This window comes from Vicugna pacos, chromosome 6, assembly GCF_048564905.1.
Source record: "Vicugna pacos chromosome 6, VicPac4, whole genome shotgun sequence".
In the NCBI taxonomy this organism is placed as follows: Eukaryota; Metazoa; Chordata; class Mammalia; order Artiodactyla; family Camelidae; genus Vicugna; species Vicugna pacos.
The window spans coordinates 76,616,997-76,639,184 of NC_132992.1; the positions used below are offsets into that span (position 1 = coordinate 76,616,997).

Below are 22,188 nucleotides of genomic sequence, written 5' to 3' on the forward strand. Positions count from 1 at the left end.
GGGGGTGGGAGGTGGGCAGATGAACGACAGAAGTTTCCCCAAGGCAGCTCCTCCCAAGGATCCCCAAGCCCTCGGCACAGGAACCAATCATACTGAACCCTTCACAGCACCTCTCTGCACTCACCATGGCTCATGGCAGAGGACCGCAAAGCCCTTCTCCATCTCATCCACAGGCATGTGGTTTACAATCGTCTTTGGGGCAATAAAAGAGTAGGCAGTAATTATCCTTATTTCCTATATCAAAGGGAAATGAGGCACAGAGCTCTTAAATTCAGTTTTTTTTTTTTTTCACTCCTACAGCACTTTGCACTGTAGGAAGCACCTTTGCACACACCCTATTGCCTGGCCTGGGCAGGGACGTCCAACCTCATTTCACAGATGAGGAAGGGAAACTTTGGGGAGAGATGTGCCCAGAAGACACAGAGACTTATGGGAATCTGCCCTGCAGTCTTGCAGGGATTCAGTTTACGCCAAGTGAACCATCGAGCCTTGAAGTAGGGCTCTCCCAGAGGTCGGCCCCTACCACAGGCCTGGTGCCGGGTGGAGGACAGGTAGCCACCCAGCTGGGGGGCTTTCCAGTGTGTATCGATGTCTTTGAAGCTCTCAATAGCTCAACTGAAGCATTTATAAATTCCCCACTGCTGGGGAAGATGCGTAAGGTACACAGGCTTAGAAATACTTGGTCATTCTCTTAAACCTGGTTTTCCCTGGTCCTTCTTCTATCCTGGGACCCAGGATGAGTTAAAGGCTTCTCCAAGCCAGAAATTCACCCAGAGGCACAGGTCAAGACGTTCAGGAAGAGCCTCAGGGGCTTCCCAACACCGGGACTGCATCCGGACACTGTCCACCCGGCCTGGGCAACTGCTCTCTGAGCCACTCACCTTACTTCCAGGGCCCTGGAGGCACACCAGTGCCACCTCTGGGCCTGGAGAGTGGGTGGAGGTGAGATGCAAAGGAAAACCACTCCATCATGAGCAGATGGACACACTGCCAGCACCTGGGCCAATCCCTTGCCCGATTACTAAAGAACTAGGATATTTCTTTTCAAAATGCACTGTTCAGAAACTTGTTAACGCAGCACAACAGTGTGGGCACACAGCAGTTCTCTGTAAGCACTCACGTCTGTTAAGGAAACATAAGCTCTTTCCTTGAGTGCTGGAATGAATGAATATATATATATATATATCTCCTCTATACCTGTTGGTACAGCAGGCCTAGAAGGTGACTGATAACATAATGACTCTGGTGCACTGCCAGGTTTGGGAACCACTGGAAAAGGCTTTGGAACATCAGTTGAAATGCTGATTCATGCATTTCTTAGTGGAACTCTCTTCAGTAAGTTTCTTAACTTCCCACAGACTCAGGTCAACTAGGTAGGGAACATGATGCCTGCCCGCTGGATCCTTGTAAAGGCGGAGACAATCCACACCTGGCATAAAGCATATGCTCAGGAAGTCCGGGCTGTGAATACGACTCCTTCTGCAAAGGAGGCCAGACCTCTAGCCTCCACAAAGCCACAGAAACCACCTCCTGCTGAAGGAGAGAACCTCCAGTCCTAGGTTGCATTTGTGTCTCTGGAGTGACCCCAGCCTACAGGCCATTTAGTTCTTGCTGGGAATGGAAGTGTGTATGCTCTTCTCCATCTGCTCCACCACCTCCCCTCACCCAAAGCCACTCTGCACCCTTCCCCACCTGCTCTGTGTCCTGGGGGCTGACCTCGGTGGGCTGCCTCACCAGGGCCCCGGGCCCTTTGGCTTCCAGCAGCATCGATGAAAAGCAGCAGCAGCACAAGATCTGGGTATTTACTCCCCGCTCTCCCCTCTGCCAAGTGTCCGGCAGTGGTGCTGTCCCATCACAGCCATAGCGCCTGGTGGGGGGGGGGGGCAGCCCCTCTTCCATGATTCTAGCTCCTGCTGCCTCTGCAAGAGCCCATTCATGAAACTCTCTTCAGATAAGCCCTTTTGAAGGTACCATCTGCTACCTGCCAGGACCCTGACCAAAGCAATGGGGGAGAAGGCTTTCAATAAAAAGGAAGATACTAAAAATAATTACAAGTTTGGAGACAGATTAATAATGTCCAGTTCAGGCTAGGAATCTGGTTTTCATCATTTGAACCTCTAGGAATTAAGGCAATTTTCACCTAAGTAGAGAGGCCACTGGAAGAGCAGCCTGAGCCTAGAGACCTTGACTTTTCCTGCAGTTAGGAGCCCACCTCCGCGTCTCTAAAAGCTTAAGGACGCTGGGGCAGGAGAGGAAAGAAAGTGCACACTGACAATCACTTTTTCTGTGTCAGGCGTTGTGTATGTATGTTGCTCTCCGTAAGCTGTCTCCCTTGGAGTGAGTAATAACTTGGTGAGGTAAGTACCATTATTATGGCCATTTTCCAGGTGGGGAAATTGAGCTATAAAGATATTCAGAATCTTGCCCAAGGTCACACAGCTGGTAAATAGCAGAAGGAGGATCTGAACCTAAGCAGTCTGATTCCAGTGTCTGTGTGCTCTCAGCCAACACGTCATCTGCCTCGTCCATGGGAAGAGTTGGCAGGGAGGTTGGGAGAAAGGAGAGGCGAAGGGGAGGTAGGCACAGCCTCTCCTCCTCGCCGCCTCAGCTCCTGACGGTGCCTCCCCATCCACAAAATGCTTCCAGTGGCGGAGATCGGGTTGTGGGAGCACAGATCAGCCACTGACTGAGATCATCAGTCACAGACAACCAAGCAGAATTGAGAGTGTCGGTGAAAACAAAATGCTACAAAGAACTGTGGCTCGTGGAGACAGAGAGACTGTCATAAACTAAGATTCCTTACAATATTATCAAATATTAAGCCAAATCCTGCCTGAACCCTTTAGTCTGCAAGAGAGATTCCTCTTTCTACTTGTAGAACCCCCTCCTCAAGAAGTGCACAGCATGAGGGCAAATGTTAGCCAAATTTGAAAAATTATCCAGAGACAAATTCCTAAACAACATCTTTGAGACAGAAAAACAAGTATTGTTGGACACGCTGGGTAAAATCTGAGGAACAATCAGGAACTCTGTCACTTTCAAAGGAAAACAATCCCTAGGGCCAAATAACCAAAACATAAGAACACGCAGCATCTTCCCAGTGCCAACCTAAAGCCAACCCACAATATAGTGCTTGCTGACAGGCCCATATTCCACCTGCAGAGCCAGCCAGCATTCCATCCTCCACCTACTGGAAATTTAACAAATGAGAACATGGGATGCCACAGACTGGCGAATAGCTCAATTCATGCACCACCAAATAAACATAACTGCAAAATGATTTGTACTCTAGACGCAGTGGCTGCATCCTGATTCTCATTCCACTTCACATAACATCTACTTTTTCTCTGCTTAAATCTAATCCCCCTCTTGCTGAACAGAGAAGATGTGTGGGTGGTGGAATGAAAGATTCAGCCTTGTGCATATTACACATAGTTCAGTTATCCAAGGAGAAAATAAATTGCCAGGGAACAGTACTTGTACTGAACAGTCAGAAAATAACACCTTAAGATATACTGTCAAATGATTTCCCAGTATTATTAATCTGCCAACCAACCAGCCAGTCTGTATGCATGTTTTCTTTCCCCCAATGCAACTCTGAACCACTTAGGATTCTACCTTTTTAACTGGATGAATACACCTGAACTCATTGCAAACAAAGCAGTCTGCAGAGATTTGAGAGGTAGCAACAGGTCACCAAAAGTGATTTGCAGAGCCCTCCAGCTTAGGGCTGTATCTTACCAGTCGAGTCAGCCCTGGAAGCTGGGCCACTCGTCGGCTCCTCAGCACTGATGAGCTGCAGGTCTGTGTACGAGGGGCCAAAACTAGGGCTACTGGTATCTTCAGAATGTGTGGTCCAGCTGCTCTCAGAGGGCAGAGGGCATCTCCCCAGGGAGTCGAAGGAAGGGCACGTCCAGCAGGGCACAGTCAATGATAGGGCTGGGGACAGACCAAAAACCAAAAGCATACAATATAAATAGTTGTACTTTGTTAATATTTAGTGCTTGTCTGACTTTGATGTTGTTCAGATCCTATGAAATCTCAACAGCCATACCAGGCAAGGAAGGGTAGGCAGTATCGCTCATGATATCGACGGGGAAAACTAATTGACTGAGACCCCACTGTGAGTCAGCATCAAAACAGGGACTAACTAAGGTCACATGACCCTCCAATCAGAGAAAAGCTCACTAAAGGACAGGAGTGGTTTTACGGTCTGCTTTTATTTCTGAATCCTGGTTTCACTTCATTTAGACCCAAACTACATGAGCCTTGCAGTTTCATCTTTACTCTTACATTTCCTCCATTTTCAGTGGCACGCCAACAATCTGAAGAAAACTCAGCAATCTACACTGCAAAATTAGAGCTAGATTGAGTTAAGGGAGAAATATGTGAATATTAACGTATTCGCATATGGATGTGATACGTCACTGCTTGCTTTGAGTTTGACTGTAATAAGAATCGGCAGACTGTTACAAATACAAACTGAGATCCACTGGGGCTGCTGACCTGCAACACAATGAAAAATATCTTTAAGGGGAAAATGCACGGGGTTTGGCTTTATCTCCTTAACCCTGAACATCAAATTCAGTAAAAACCACTTTGGAAAGTTTCTTCTTCTTCTTTTTTTTTTTTGAAGTCAAATCTTCTAATGTTTCTAATTTGTCTTTAGTTAATTGCCTACCACATGGTTTCCCCATGGTGTTACATAAGAATCTTACTGCAAATTTACTGACAAGTACTGAAAACCAGTGCTCAGAAGAGTGTGGACACGGACGGAAGAATAAAAAAGAAACTAGCAATTATTGAGTGCCCATGAAATGTCTTTTGACATGAACTTTTACAAATGTTAGCTCATACTGCCCATCAATGTTGAGTTAGGCAGTGGTCTTATTTTATACAGCAAGAAACAGGCTCAAAGAGGTTAAGTAGCTTGTCCAAAAAGATAGACAGAGTCAGGTCTCCTGGCTAGAGAATCAAAATTATAGTGTTGAGTTAAGAAACAGGAAGAGAAATTGAGATTTAAGATGGGAAAAAAATAAATAGCAATGTTTGTGACACAGTATAAATATGAAACCACAGAGAATTTTCATTCTGTATTCTCTTAGGCATTTATAAGACATACAGGTCTTTTCTCTTTCGGGAGTGCTCATGGCTCACACCCCATTTTCTTTTAAAAATGTCACCCTCTCAGTGAGATATTCCTGAGCTGTTTTCTCCAAAGAGGCAAGAACTCTCCTCTGCTTTGTTTCTCCTTAGTGTTATATCTAACATCGGGAGTGCTCATGGCTCACACCCCATTTTCTTTTAAAAATGTCACCCTCTCAGTGAGATATTCCTGAGCTGTTTTCTCCAAAGAGGCAAGAACTCTCCTCTGCTTTGTTTCTCCTTAGTGTTATATCTAACATACTAATATCCAATCTTCCCCACTAGAACTCAAGCTCCTTGGTGGCAGGGGTCTTGGTCTACTATTGTTCACTTCTGTACCCTGAAGGGAAGCAGAATTTACCACCCCAAAATATGCCTTTTTGGCCTAAGGATTATTTTAGGCTGATTATTTTTAAGAAATAGCTGACTAGGCAGAAGCTCTGAAAACTGAGTGAAAGTTACCCCTTCATAAGGGATATTCACATTTTTAAGTGAAATCTCCATTTGTAAGGCTGTCTCCCTCTCTGTACCAGGAAAAGGAGGAGGGCCAAATCTCTTGAAACCCTTTATCAGTGGACGAGGACTTAAATCCGCATAACAGCCTTACCCTTGTTTCCTGGGCTTTTCCTAAAAGCCTCCCCAAACTGGCCTTTCCCTACCCCCAGCATCCTCTTTGCCTTTAGCTGGTGATGGCTTGGGTTATTTTGGGGAGTTATCCAGTTACAGGAGTATACATGCTATTAAACTTCTGTTTCTTTTTCTCCTATTAATTTTTTATTATATGGGATTCTCAACTAGAAGGGTAGAGAAAAAATTATTTCTCCTCTGCTCAAGCCCCCTTTCCTAGAATAGTACCTGGTGCAAAGGAGGCACTCAGTAAGTATTTGTTGGTTATGTCAATAGAAGTACCATGGTGGGAGGGTATAGCTCAGTGGTAGAGTGTTTCCTTAGCATACATGAGGTCCTGAGTTCAGTCCTCAGTACCCCCATTGAAAAAAAAGAAAAAAAGTTAAATTAAAATAAATAAACCTAATTACCTCCCCCCCAAAAAACCCCAGCAAACAAACAAAAAAGAAGTACCACAAATCTTTCCATAACAGTCTATATACAGACAATTTATACTAAATATAGATTGTTAAAACTGAAATTTTACCTATAAAACTCCCAAACAAACATAGAAAAACAATAAAACACTAAGAAAGAAAGAAAGGAAGAAAGAAAGAAAAGAAAGAAAGAAGGAAAAGAAAGGAAAGGAAAGGAAAGGAAAGGAAAGGAAAGGAAAGAGAAACAACTGAAAAAAGCAAAAGCAAAACTGAACTTGTAAAAGTTTTATCACAGGACTGCCATTTCCTACAGTATTGTAGAATAGACGCTGAACTCCTGTGGAAATATAACTAAAGTATTAGGTAAATGTAACAACACTATTTAAAATACACTACAGGGCAGGCAAGAAAGTAAAGAGTTATGAGAGGCCAAGTGAAAGCTGGAACCCAGAAATGATAAGCAGAGCGCACAACCTGATTTTCACACTCTGAGGATTTTGTACAAACCAGTACAAACTAAGTTTCAACTTTTTCAACCTCTTGTGAAGAAGGTGTAGGGGAGCAGAATTTGCCACCCTAAAAGATGTCTCTGGCATATTAATTATTTTAAGCTGGTTATTTTCTAAGAAACCGAAGACAGGGGAAAAATTCTGAAAACCAAAGAGGAGCTACCCTTTTAAAAAAAATTTACATTTGTAACAGAAATCTCTTTTGTAAAGGTGTCTCCCTCATGCCATACCTAGAAGAGGAGGATGACCAAATCTCTAGAAACTGTTATCAGCGGAGAAGGCTTGGACTTAAACCAGTAGCATAATCAGCCTTGTTTACTCTGCTTTTCCTGGTAACCTCTCCCCCGACCTCAACATCCTCTTTTGTATTTAGCTGAGGACGGTATAAAAGGTGAAAGTTTCAGTCATTATGACAAGTTACTCAGTTTTTCTGGGTCTCTCCCATGTTTTCATGTTATTAACCTTTTGTTTGATTTTATTCTGTTAATCTGTCTCAGTTAATTTAATTCCTAGACCAGTCAGAAGAATCTAAAAGAGGAGAGGGAAAATTTCTTCCTGCCTACAACGAGAAAGGGGAGAAAATCCTAAGGCTTACTCGAGATGGAAAATTTAGCAGAAGATCTGTTGCACAAAGCTGGAATTCTCAAAGAGCTAAGCTAAAAGGTAAATTAGGAACATCCCTCCACTAATAACCCTAAGCTAAGGATAGGAAAGGCAACTGCCTCCTTAAGCCTGGGAGTAAGTTAGTGAAAAAAAAAAATCTGAGACTTTATAACCACAAGTTGTCACATATAGGAGTTTGCAGCTAAAGCTACTTGTGTGGTCTGAAAAGCTGCCAGTCTGAGAAAGTGGCTGAAGTATTTCCAAGTTGATAGCAGCCTTAGAAACCAGGGAAAAGCAACTACTAATCCTTTCTGGAGAAAGATCCTTTAAAACCAGCCTTCCCACACAGAATGTTCCTCAGTTGGTGAGCACATGGTAAAAAAAAATTAAAACTAACATTAAAATTTTAAAAATCATGAATAAATAAATCACGAAATACATAAGAAATCAATTTACCATGAATAACAGCCAGCAAGGTATGTGAGAGGGGAGGGAGGACTGGAGGGAAGAAGCAGACAGAATCAGACCTACAAAGAATTCAGACACTAGAATTATTAAGCATAAAATATAAGTATGTTTAATACATTTAAGAAAACAAGAAACTAAGAAAAGAAAATATTGAGAAAGGAGCACATAGAATTCAAAAAGAACTAAATGAACTTTGGAAGAAAAAATACTATTTTATTTTATTTTTTATTGAACTGTAATTGATTTACAATGTTAGTTTCAGGTGTATGCAAAGTGACTCAGTTAAAATACTTACTACTAAAACAGAGCAGGATCCTTCAGGTCCCTCTCTGGTACAAAAGCCCCTCTTTGTCCTCCATTCCTTGTTTATTGAAAAAGGGTTTAGTCTCATAGGCCTTCCCTGAGTTCCAAAGAGCAGACTCAAGCAGTTACTAATTAGGGAAGTGAGGGAATGCAGAAACAAAGGAAAAGCAGTCAAGCAGAAAACCAATGATAGCTTAAACAACAGCTCAGCAGAAAACAGAGTCCTAGTTCCTCCTCAAGAAATATACATAACAATCTGACACAAATCTTTTGAGTTGGTCTGTAGAAACTAAGGCCCCCACTCAAGTGGAGGACGGTAACTACATGCTGACCACAAGCATATAGACCCCAGCTGGCTGGAAGCAGAAGGTTGGTGATTAAGATTCCCAAAACATCACCTTGTTACTCCACCACCAACCGATTAGAAGAAAGTCCATGAGCTGCAACCCTCACCCAAATTGTTGCCTTTAAAAACCCTTTCCTGAAAGCCACTGGAGAGTTGGGGTCTTCTGAGCATAAGCTGCACATTCTCCTTGCATGGCACCCTGCAAAACGCTGTACTTTCCTTTACCACAACCCAGCATTAGAAAATTGGCATTGCTGTATAGCAGACAAGCAGACCCAAGTTTGGTTCAGTAACACTATAAATACAGAATTGACTGGACAGCATAGGGAGACAAAGAGATGAAATTATGAAAGAGATTAAAACCCATGGAGGACAGAGTATGAAGTTCCCATAGACATCTAACCTGAGTTCCTAAGGCAATAGTTGAAACAATGCTGACTGACAATTTCCCAGAATTCACTGTGTGAGGCAGAATGGGGCAGCCTATCAGTAACATGGTGACGCACACAGGTTGGTAAAAGTATTTACCAGAGAAAAAATATGGAATAGAAAAGGAGTTTATTAGGGGTACGCTGCCATAGACAACAGTGGACCACAGGTTGAGAGGTGCATTGTGTGAGCACCGAGGGCCAGTTATTGGGGTGTTTCATAAGGTTGGGTTGCAAAGTGCCTGACTGGTTTGTGCACAAGTCTCTTACTGGCTGTAGGTGAGGTGAGGTAAGAATTTAGGGTTCATGAAGGGCAGTGGGTTATGACTCATAAGGTGGAGATGTGGACTGAAACAAACCCGCCTGAGCTATTACAAGATGAGGCATTACCCAGGGCTATTAGTTTGTTAGGGCAAACACACCCAGTAAAGAATGTACTTTATCTGTTGAGGGATCACAGGCAGACATCCGAGAGCCCAGGAATGGGGGCCATCGGACTTCGAAGGACATCAGTTGGCCCCACATTTATGAAAGATTTTACTTGTCAGATTAGAAGTCCCAAGGTATCTCAACATGGCAACCAAAAATAACTCCACAAGTAGATATCAAAGCTGTGAGACCAAAGACAAAGAGAAGATCCTAAAAGCTACCAGAGAGAAAATAAGATTTCTTTCAAAGGAATGTGATTAGACTGACTGCCACTTTCTCAATAGCAAGAAAAACCAATGGATATTTCAGGGTGCAAATAGAAAAAAAAATTATCAAATAGGACCATTTACTCAATGAAGACATCTTCAAAGAATAAGGATAAAATAAGGACAGGGCAGACAAACAAAAATGACAACTAATCTCAAAACAAGTAAGGTGAGAAAAGAACAGAAACAGGAGATGATAGAAACAAAACTGTATCACTAACTAATAATAAATATAAGTGGACTAAATGTTCCAGTTAAAAGAAAAAGGCTGCCAGGCTAAATAAAAAATAAAATCCAATGCATGTTTATAAAAGCCATATCTAAAATATAAAGATTCATCAATCATGAAATTAAAGGGAAAAGAAAGCCATATAAGACAAAATATTAATGAAAAGAAACAATATATTAGAGAACATAGATTTTAATGTAAAAAGCATTGTTAGAGTATGTTACAACAAAATAGTAAAATTTAACACAACATTGTAAAATGATTATAAATCAATAAAAAATGTTAAAAAAAGTAAAATTTTTAATTCATCAGAAATATATAATTATAGTTCTAAATTTACATATATTTAATAGTAAATTTATTTACTATTAATGTAAAAGTTGACAGAACTACAGAAGACAAGAAATGCCCGTCATCATAATGGGAGATTTTAAAATGTACCTCTACTGGTAACTGACAGATCAAGCAGGCAAAAAAATCAGCAAGGAAACAGAAGATACATAAATAACAAAGTGAACAAGCCAATCCAATGGTCATACACAGAACACTGCACTTCAGCAGGTGAAGAATGCATAGCCTTTATAATCACACCTAGAACTTTTATAACAGGTGACCACAGCTATGACATGTAGCAAGTTTTAACAAATTTCCAAAAAATTGCTATCAAATAGACCATGAACACTGATCACAATACAGTTGAGTATCTAGTTATCTAAATCAGTTATCTAGAAAACTAGTATCTATTTATCTAAACTAGATACAAGATAACTTAAAATTTAGAAATTAACAAACATACTTCTAAATGATTCCTTGGTCAAAGAAGAAATCTTAATGAATATTAGAAAATATTCCGAACCAAAGAATAATGAAAACACTATTTGGGAAAACTTTAAGAATGCGGGTAAACAGTACTATCAGGAAAAGATGGGGTACAAAGTTAACATACCGAAATCAGTTTCCTTACTTTATACTAACAATGAAATATCAAAAAAAGAAAGTAAAGAAACAATCTCTTAAAATCACACCCAAAAAATAAAATACTGAGGAATAAATCTGACCAAGGAGCTGAAAGTCTTATATGCAGAGAACTACAAAACATTGATTAAGGAAATTAAAGATGACTTAAAGAAATGGAAAGATATCTTATACTCTTGGATTGGAAGAATCAATATTGTTAAAATGGCCATACTACCCAAAGCAATCTACAGATTTAATGTGATCCTTATCAAATTACCCAGGACTTTTTTCACAGAATTAGAACAAATAATCCTAAAATGTATAAAGAATCACAAAAGACCCAGAATTGTCAAAGCAATACTGAAGAAAAAAACTGAAGCTGGAGGAACAACCCTCCCAGACTTCAGACAATAGTACAGAGCTACAGTCATCAAAACAGCATGGTATTGGCACAAAAACAGACATGTGGATCAATGGATCAGAATAGAGAGCCCAGAAATAAACCTACAAGCTTATGGTCAATTAATCTTCAACAAAGGAGGAAAGACTATACAATGGAGAAAAGACAGTCTCTTCAGGAAGTGGTGCTGGGAAAACTGACAGCTGTATGTAAATCAGTGAAATTAGAACACTCCCCTCAATCCATAAACAAAAATAAACTCAAAATGGCTTAAAGACTTAGACATAAGACATGACACTATAAACCTCCTGGAAGAAAACATAGGCAAAACATTTTCTGTCATAAATCTGAATAATGTTCTTCTAGGGCAGTCTACCCAGACAACAGAAATAAAAGCAAAAATAAACAAAGGGGACCTAATTAAACTTAACAAGATTCTTCACAGCAAAGGAAACCATAAGTAAAACAAAAAGACAACCTACAGAATGGGAGAAAATATTTGCAAATGACGAGACTCACAAGGACTTAATTTCCAGAATATATAAACAGCTCATACAGCTTAATAACAAAAACCAAACAACTCAATCCAAAAATGGGCAGACCTAAACAAGCAACTCCAAGAGGCACATGAAAAAATGCTCAATATCGCTAATTATCAGAGAAATGCAAATCAAAACTACAATGAGGTATCACCTCACATCCGTCAGAATGGCCAGCATTAAAAAGTCCACAGACGTTAAACGCTGGAGAGGGTGTGGAGAAAAAGGAATCCTCCCATACTGATGGTGGGAATGTAGTTTGGCGAGGTCATTATAAAAACTAGCATGGAGATTCCTCAAAAAACTAAAAACAGACCATATGATCCAGCAATCCCACTCCTGAGCATATATCTGGAGGGAGCTCTAATTTGAAAAGATACCTGCACCCCAATGTTCATAGCAGCTCTATATACAATAGCCAAGACATGGAAACAACCTAAATGTCCAGTGACAGATGAGTAGATAAAGAAGCTGTGGTATATGTAAACAATGGAATACTACTTAGCCATGAAAAATAAAATAAAATAATGCCATTTGCAGCAACAGGGATGAACCTTACTTCACATTCTAAGTGAAGTAAGCCAGAAAGAGAAAGAATACCATATGAAAGAACACCAATACTCACATGTAGAGTCTTAAAAAGAAAAAGAAGACACTAATGAACTTATTTACAAAACAGAAACAGACTCACAGACATAGCAATGGTTATGGGGGTGAGGGGGGAAGGGGGTGGGAAGGGATAAATTGGGAGTTTGAGATATGCAGATACTAACAACTACTATATATAAAACAGATACACAAGAAGTTTCTTCTGCATCACACAGGGAATGATATTCAGTATCTTGTAGTGACCTATAATGGAAAAGAATATGAAAACGAATATACTTATGTGTATGTTTGACTGAACATTATGCTGTACACCAGAAACTGATACAATATTGTAAACTGACTATAGTCTAATTTAAAAAATTCTTTAAATAATAATAAAAAAAGAACTCATGGGGAAAAAAGTTGTACTGCTTCTATGAGAAAAGAACTTAAATGTAATGTAATAAACTTCCAACTTGACACAACACTGTAAAATGATTATGAATCAATAAAAAATGTAAAAAAAAAAAAACAAAAAAAAACTTCCAACTAATCAAGTTACAAAGAGCAGCAAAATAAATCCAACGATGTTAGAAAAAAGGAAATAACAAACATAAAAGCATAAATTATTGAAATTTTAAAAAACACATGGGTAAAAGATTCTTTGAGAAGACTAACAGAATTGAAAATTTGTCAAGAAAAAAATAAGCACAAATAAATAACATTAAGAATGAAAAAGGATACATAAAATGCAAGTGCTATAGAGATTAAGGAGGCAATGAGGGGAAAATGCCTGTCTTTACACCAATACACTTGAAAATATAGGTAAAATTAGAGAAGTCGTAGGAAAGCATAATTGTCCAAAACTGATCTGAGAAGCAAGTTAAAAACCTGACTTTGGGAGAGGGTATAGCACAGTGGTTACAGTACATGCTTAGCATGCATGAGGCCCCAGGTTCAATCCCTAGTACCTCCATTAAATCAATCAATCAATCAATCAATCAATCTAATCCTCCCCCCTAAAACAAACACTGACATCCAATAACCACTAAATAAAGTGAATCAGTCCTTAAAATCTTCTCACAAGGAAAATGTCAGGCCAGGTGGTTACTGTAAAGCTGTATTAAACTTCAGAGGAAAAATAAATTCCAATCTTCCACTATTCCAGAGTACAAAAACAACCACTCACTAACTCATTCTATGAAGTTAGCATTTCCTGATATCAAAACCTGACAAAGTGTACCTCTTTATATTTATATCCTCCAAAATAAGAATTACAGACCAATCTCAATCACATCGATATAAGAATCCCAAACAAATTATCAGAGAGAATGTAGTAATCTATGAAAAGGATAATTAAATCATAACTAGAGTTTGTCTAATACAAGCTTGGCTTAACACAGTCTCAACTTTTTTTAAACTATTGCCCATCTAAGAAGTCTTTTTACATGTTTCTCCCCCTCTAATCATCCTTTCCTTTGAATTCCCACCACTTACCAGTAGAACATCACAACTCAGAAACTGATGTTAATACAATCCGCCAGTCTTATTCCTATCTCCCCAGTTTTACATGCGGTGCATGTGTTTCTGTGTGTATTTAGCTCTCTGTAATGTTATCAATGTGTAGATTTGTGTATCCGCCACCGTAGACAAGATACAGAACAGTTCCACTGCCACAGGGATCCCTCATGTTGCCCTTTTATATCCACTCCCACCTCTTCTCCTCATGCCTGGGTCCTACGTCTTGGCAACCACTAATTTGTTTTTCATTTCTATAATTTTGTCATTTCAAGAATGCTAAACAAATGCAATCATGCAGTATGTATCCTTTCAGAATTGACTTTTCTCACTCAGCATAATGTCTTTGACACTCACTGAAGTTGTTGAAAGTATCAATTACTTCCTTTTCATTGCTGAGTAATATTCCACGGTACATATGTACTTCAGTCAGTTTAACCATTCACCTGCTAAAGGACATGTGGGTTGTTTCCAGTTCTTGGCTATTATAAATCAATGTGCTATGAACATTCATGTACAAGTCTTTGTATAAACATAAGTTTGCATTTGCCGAAGAGTATAATTGCTGAGTTATATGGTAACTGTATATCTAGTTTTATAAGAAACTACCAAACTGTTTTCCAGAAATTGCTGTACCATTTTCTACTTCCACCAGCACACATGAGTGTGTCTGTATTTTCTGAACAGGGTCTTTTGCAAAGAAAAAATATTTAAAAGTTTTTAACCAGCAAAAAATATTTAGAAAATGAAATTTAAAATAAGATAGCATTTACAACAGCGACAGAAAATATGAAGTGTACGTAGTAATAAATCTAACAAAAGATGTGTAAGGTCTCAGAGGAGATACTTCTAAAGTTTATTAACAGACCCATAGAGAAGGCCTAAATAAGTGAAGAGATAGACTATATTTAGGGATTGAAGGAATTAATGATGTAAAGATGTTAACTCCCCCTAAACTGGACTATAGAGTTATGCACTGCCAAAATCCTAGCATGTTTTTTTCCCTCGTATTAAGCAAAATCACACTATTTAGACATGAATGGAATCAAATCTTAATGATATAAATATATTTATAAATATTCATTAAAATAAATTATAGAAATAATATTGGGAAAATACTACTATATAAAAAACAATGAAATTAGACTCCTACTTCACACTATCCAGGAAAATCAGTTCTAAGTGTGTTGAATGTCAAAGTGTGAAAGGCTACCCAAGATATACTATAGAAGACATACAGCTAAATATGGTCATGACTTTGGGGTAGGGAAATATTTTCCTTATCAAGACAAAGAGAGCACAGAGCCTAAGAGAAAAATAAACAAATTGCATATCATTAAAATTAAGAACTTCTTTCCACTGAAAGGTGCCATAAAGAGTGAAAAGACCATCCACCTGGAAGGAGATAACATCTTCACATCCACAAGGAACCCTAGAAGGATATCCACAAAGAATGCCTAGAAATCTGCAAGGAAAAGGGAGACATCTCCAAGAAAGTACTTGAATGGGCATTTTATGAAAGAAAAAAATCAAAATGGGAAAGAAAGAGAGAGAGAGAGAGAGAAACAGAGAAAAAGAAACAGAAAGAAAGCAAAAACCAAAAAAAAAAAAAAAGAAGCAATCTCATTTGTAATCTAGGAAATGCAAATGAAAACCACATGAGATGCCATTACTCTTCCCCCACTCCCCTTCTTCCAGCCTCTCAGTGACAAAAATAGAGATTCTGACTATCCCAGTGTAGGTGGCGGCGTGGAGTCGGAGTAAACTGCAGAAAACAGGTTGGTGCTAAAGTTACCTGATAAAGTGGAGGATAAACACACCCTGCAACCCGGCAGTTCCCTTCTGTTGCTTTTACACAAGAGAATCACTTGCATGTGTTCACCAGGGTGTGTGTTCAGAATGGTCACAGAAAAGACAAAAAGCATGCTCACAGAAACATGTCCTTAATAACTTCAGTATCCACCACTAACAGAAAGGTAAATGAATTGTGGTCTATCACTGAAATGTAATACACCACTACTGGAAATGGAAAAATATATATATACACACACACACACATATATGTGTGTGTGTGTGTGTATATATAATGAAATAAACACTGTACCTACAGGTAATGACATGGAAAAATCTCACAAATAACGTTATGTAAAAGGAGCAAGCCACAGAATAATACATGCAGTGTTATTCCGTTTATATAAAGTTCAAAAACATGAAATTCAATTATATCATTCTCAACGCATGTGTAGGTAGGAAAGCTGTTAGGAAAAGCAATGCAGTTATCACAAAACCCAGGGAGGTGGTGATGGAGGAGGAAGGAAGAGGATGCCTGGAAATGGGATGTCGTGATCAGTAGGGAAACATGGGAGCTTCTGGGTGATGACAGAATTCTATTTATTAAACGGGATGAGAGGTTGCACTGTCATTCTTCGTAATTTAATATACATTTTAGATATGTTTCTTTGTATTTACTTGATAGTTAATAAAGCTTATTAAAACCACATATCAAAAGACTATCTGAGAAAGGAAGCTATTTTCACTATTTGTGTTTTCACAGCTAACTTCACGGTTGTTAGATAAAACTCCCAAGTTCCCCTTGAAAGACAAACTAAGAGTATAATGCGCCTGCTAGAGGCACAGTCTCTACTGTGGGGGACAAACTGCTCTCATTTGGTCTCATACACTTTATTTACTTACCAGCTTAGAAATCTTAGATAAATCATTTTACTTAGGTTCTGAACTGAATATCCTCAAGCCATAAGGCCAGTTGAGAAGTGAGACAAAGTACTGAGTCCAGAGCCGACTCTTCTCCCCAGGGCCAGACCTCTACAGCTGGGCCAGATAGCAGCAGGTTGCTGTTATCATGATGCCTCATAACCACATCCATCCAGCAAGGAATAAAATGGAAAACAGATAAAAATCTGCCTTCCCAAGGTGGGGAGGATGTAGCTCAGTGGCAGAGTGTATGCCTAACACGTACAAGGTCCTGGGTTGAAGCCCTAGTACCTCCATTAAATAAATAGATGAATAAACCTAATTACCTCTCCCCAAAAAAGATTAACTAAAAAAATTAATTTTTTGAAAAAATCTGCCTTCCTTCCTTTCCGATGAGGTTGTGTGAAAGGACCCTGGATCCAGACTGCCTGGTTCATGTCCCACATTCAGCCCTGTAGCCTGGGGCAAGTGACAATAACTCTGTTTTTCTCTGTTTTCACCTGTAAAATGGAGCTGAAAATAGTGCCCACTTCTTAAAGGGATTTGGTTAATAGTGACAAAGCACCTGAAAAAGTGCTTGGTGCAAAGGAAGCACTCAAAAACGGTGAAGTGGTAGTTACTTCCAGACCCAAGCTTATGTCCAGATCTACTGGCAATCTTGCTTTAGATCACTGACTTTACAAGTAGGAAACTAAGTGCCTACTATCCCTTCCACAGCAGCTCCTTCACCTTTTCACGTGCTCAGAACAAAACCCTGACTCTGCTCACATTTGGTCCATCACAACTTCTGTTAGTCCTACCTTCAAAACATGCCTGGAATCCAATCACTCCCACCATCTCCAGGCTACCACCCTGGTCCCAAACACCATTCTCCCCTGGATCAATGCAGTGGCCTCCCCGCTTCTCCATTTGTCCTCGTTTCAGTCTGCTCTCAACAGAGCGGCCATACAGTTTTGATAGAACTATCTCTTCAAGACTAGTTGGATCACACCACTGGCTCAAAACCCTCCCATAGCTTCCCATCTCTCCCACAGTAAATAAAGATCAAACTGCTCATTGTGCCCTCAAGGATTTCACAACCTCTCTGGTACATCTCCTTCTTGAACTTCTCCCCAGTTCACTCCACTCAAATCACACACCACAAACATGGCCATCTCCCCAGGGTCTGGTCACTTATAGTTCCTTCCTCCTAGTAGGCTCCTGCCCCAATTTCTGCAAGGCTTTCTTCTCATTTCTCCCGAGTCTTCACTCAAAAGTTACTGTTCAGTCACTCCCTGACCTTTGCTTAATTTTCATAACCTCCCTCACCCTGTACCCTTTCTTTGCCTCATTTTTCACTTCTTCCCACTTAACACATTATCTAACACACACTGGATCTACTTCTTGATTGTGTTTTTGGTATGGCTTCCCCAGCAGAATGTATACTCCATGAGGCAGGAATATCCCACTGTATCCCCAGTGCCGTGAACAATGACTGGTACATAGTCCATTGGTTGAATAAATAATAAACGTACAAGTTGTCAGCTAAAACAAGTAATATAGCAAATATAATACCTTTCTCTCTTTTAATCCTTTGGAATCCTGGGTAGACAAAAATTTCAAATACTTACACATTTTTATGCCATGTCCTTTATTTATGATTCAATGTTTACTCACTAGAGCTAAATGATTTTTCCAACACTGTAAACGCACCCAACCACGAATACAAAATAGATCTGATTCGACGCTTCATTTGTGGCTCACGTGCTATTTCATAGCTGGCAATATGACGCAGCTGTCCCAGGACCGGTTCAGAGATGCTCTTCTCACCCCAGAAGGCCTCATGGCAACAAGATTGCCTGACTGTTAGGTAACCTTGGGGAGAACAGGGACTGTGTCCAACTTTCTCATAATTGCATTCCCAACACCTAATATTTTTTGCATGAATGAACTAGTTAATTAATGCATGCTTGGGCAATTTTTTGTGCTTCGTGTCCCATGCTGAGGGTGAGGGTGCAACAGGCCACATGGCCCCCAGGCTGAGCTGGAAGAGAATATTGGAGTTTTAGTAAAATATGTATTTGTTATGTTAGGTGTCTATGTTATATGGGTATATATGTAAGTGTATATGTTATATGTGTGCCTATGTAAAAGTACGCTGTATGTGCATGAGTACACGGTATGTGCATATGTTATGTCCATATATGTCATGTATCTATGTGTATGCATGTGGCATGTGTATGTATATACTGTGTGCATAAAATGGGAAATCAAAAACTGATGCTAACAATCAACTGGTAAGAAAAGGGCGTGATGAGGAAGAAGCTGGTCTAGTTTCTTTGCCTACTTTGTTAAAAAAAAAAAAAAAACACTTTACTGAGGAAGCCATCCTTCAAGTTCCTCCTAACAGCCCATTACTCACATAAACAGCAGTCTGTCCGCAGCAGGTTTCATAGACATCTCTCCCCTTTTCATCCATTCATCCAACAAGTACAAAATGAGCGCCTGTTAAGTTCCATGCACCATGGTCTGGGATACAGAGTAAATGAGACAAAGTCCCTTCCCTCTAGTGGGGAAGAGTGACAATGAACAAGTAAGTATATAACCCCATTTCAGGGTTGTAAAGACATTTAAAGCCAGAAAAAAGCAGGGAGATGGTAGAGGGAGGGGAGGCTGAGCAGAGCTCTGAGTGCAAATGTGGGGAAAGAGCTCTAAGGCTGAGGGAACAGCAAGAGCAGAAACAAATTGTGGGAAACAGCAGGGGAGGTGGCGGTTAGAGCATCCTAGAGCCCAGTGAAGGGGGGCACAGAGGCACCAGGCAGCCCTGGAAGAAGGGCTCTGATAAAATTCATTCCTGAGGACATCACTGTCCGAGATGGATTCCGGAAAGGTCATTCATTACATTTCAAAACAGAGAAAAACAATTCAAGGTATTAAAAGAAAATAAGACCTCCTCTGTTGAGGAGGGAAATATTTATGCATGCCAAATGCAGGGCGCCTTGTCTCCACATTCACCCAGTGGTTGGCCTCTTACTCGACTCCCACCCACCACCCATCCCCCGTAGCCAGAATGAAAAACATAATAGAAATTAACCCCAGGCTCATCAGGATTAAGTCTCTCAGCTGTCACCCCTGCCTCCCTCTTAAATGGCTGACATCATTTCTGGTCCTCCCCCAAACAAGTGGCTCTTTCTCTCGTCCCAAATAATTAGCTTCCCCAGACACAATGGGAAGGCCTCAGTCCAAGCTGGGAGGGGAGACATTTGAAGGACAAGGGAATGCTAGTGTTTTGCTTGGGCTGTGGGACAAATGTTCCGGAAATCAAAGTTTTTTTTATGTTTGTAATTATGCATATCCTGCAGTATCTGCATAATGGGTCCAATTCAGCCTTGGCCTCGCCACAAAATTGCCATGTCCGTGGAAGAAGGTCAGCCCGTAACATGATGAGTGAACAGGAAGCCTCACGCTGTTAATAGTGCCTTAATATATATATATTTTTAATTTGGGGGATGAACTTTGCTCTTTCAGTCCATTTGTCTGCATGCATTTGCAAACATATTCTAAGCACACTTGTAAAATGCACATCTGTGAAATCAGCTCTTGCTCTGAGAGAATCTTTATAAAGATTTTAGGTGATCAGGAAGCTGACAGCTCCAGTCTTTCTGGTGCAAGGTAGAATTTTAAAGTCAGAGGAGGCAACATATGACGTTAGGAAAACTGTGCAACGAGGCAAACTCAGAAACACTACTGTAAAGGACCCAATGGGAATAAAATACACCTGGGTTTAGATTCATTTTCAAAAGTCTTTCTTTAAGGGAACAATATAAAGGTTCAATTTTGGTTTGAACAGATTCACCCGAAGTTTTTGTGTGTGCGGTTTTTCTTTTTTTTAACACTTTGGTTCTGCTCATGGTTTAACAGAATATCTATGCATTTAGTTCAGAGTTCAGCAAACAAGTTTTCAGTTAAATTTTTTGACATTTTTCACTGTTCAGTTCTTGGTGACATGAGGCCAGTGTCTTATGACCTCCTCAGAGCACCGAAGAATCACCCACTGACTGCTGTGATCAAATCCAGTGTCCCTCTGCCCCCTCCACTCCACCCCATTCATCCCTGCTTTTTTTTTTTTTCATTTTTAAATCACTTTACAATTTCTACTATAGCTGCATTTGAATTGGCAGAACTGTTTCCATGACCGACAGGACAGAGATGTGTCATTCAAGGAGAAAAGAAGTGAAGGTTTTCATAAAGCTTGAGAAGCACCACAGTAACTAACACAAGGATGGCTTGCAGCACCAAGGTGTGCAAGGAGGTAGGACTAAGGCTGCTCCAGCAGTAGCTGGCCTGCATGTGCTGGCCTGAGACCACTGCTATTACCTAAGGGGAAGCTCGTAATATGCTTGGTAAGCCGATCACTTGTAACACGCATATCAAGGGAGTAGAGTGACACTTCCACAGAGTAAATTCTACAAGTTCCTGGGCAGGTTCCACAGATCGCATTAGTGATCAACAGTTGCTGAATTATGATTCTGCAAACATAGACATCCAGGGAAACTTTACAACCTGTGAAATTCTTAAGCCAAAAAATAAATAGCCACACATACCAAACCTGCACACTGTGAATTAAAGGGATGGCCTGTTAGGGCTTCTGAAAGAACCAAAGCCCAGATCTACCACACCACATGCTCAAACTGGAGATGTGAATGGTATTCTTGTGCTAATGTAAGTCCAAAGTCTAAACATTTGACAGTTAAGATTCCAGTGAAAATCTCTCTGAAGAGAACATTTATCGATGTGATCTGGTTGGGTCAGAGGTCCAAATCCCACATTTGGCCTTCTCCACATTTCAGGCCTTTAAATGGAGGAAACAACTTTCACGAAATGTTCAAGAGGCATGATCTTATATACCCTCTCATTCCCAGTATCCTCAGGTCCAAAGAACGGGTGCTAGCTCTCGTCTCTATGTCTGTGGTTATGGAAAGGCTCTGCCACTCAGCTGACTTCATTCCTGTTTTTCTGAGGGAGATCACGTATCTCCTCTTCCCCAGACCAACCACGATGGCACTTGCTTCAAACCCTGCCCTAGTGGAAGTCCGAAAGAACGTTGCTCCCTTGATGGATTTAAGCATTTCTGGAGTTGTTTTCCCCACTAGCTGTTGCTCCTGGATATCCAGTCAACCTTGGCCTGCTTCAGTGCACAATAAAGTAAGTGGCCAGGTCACCAGGGTGGCGACTAACAACTCCCTGGCTTCTCAATGCAGCCTGTGGCATTTAAATGCCACAAAACTAAGAGATTTACCACCAATGACAGTCTCTTTGTTTCTTACTCCACCATGCCTCCAGCTTCCAGCATTTTAATGAAGGCAGCTAGCACAGTCCCCTTCCAGGCTGAAACCCAACGCCCTCCTTGGCTTTATTCTTAGATGGCACAGCTTAAAAGATCAATTCTTTGTTTCTGTTTTTTTTGCTTTTCATCTGCCAGAAAAACTGGAAGAGTCGAGGCATGGGGACTAGGGGAGGGGAAAAGAGTATCCCGGATAACACTTCTCTACTTAGTGTGTGTGTGTGTGTGTGTGTGCGTGTGTGTGTGTGTGCGCACACGCGCGCGTGCGCACACGCGCTGGCAGGAAACAAGCTGGCTGAGTAAGGCTCCACTCTTTGCTTCCAGGGATCCAGACTAGGAACAGCACTCACCAGTCCTCCCTTGTCATCCTCCCACCTGTTTC

The 22,188-nt window shown here is 40.4% G+C and overlaps 1 protein-coding gene across 5 annotated transcripts in view; it reads right to left on the bottom strand.

Annotated features, from left to right (window-relative positions):
• The window catches only part of STON2 (stonin 2), a 140,827-nt gene that overhangs the window by 82,489 nt on the left and 36,150 nt on the right, over positions 1-22,188 (bottom strand). For all 5 annotated transcript variants that reach the window (XM_072963541.1, XM_072963542.1, XM_072963539.1 and 2 more), the window contains one exon: positions 3,742-3,939. In XM_072963541.1, the coding sequence (XP_072819642.1) occupies positions 3,742-3,939 (198 nt within the window). The remainder of the gene's footprint in view (positions 1-3,741; positions 3,940-22,188) is intronic.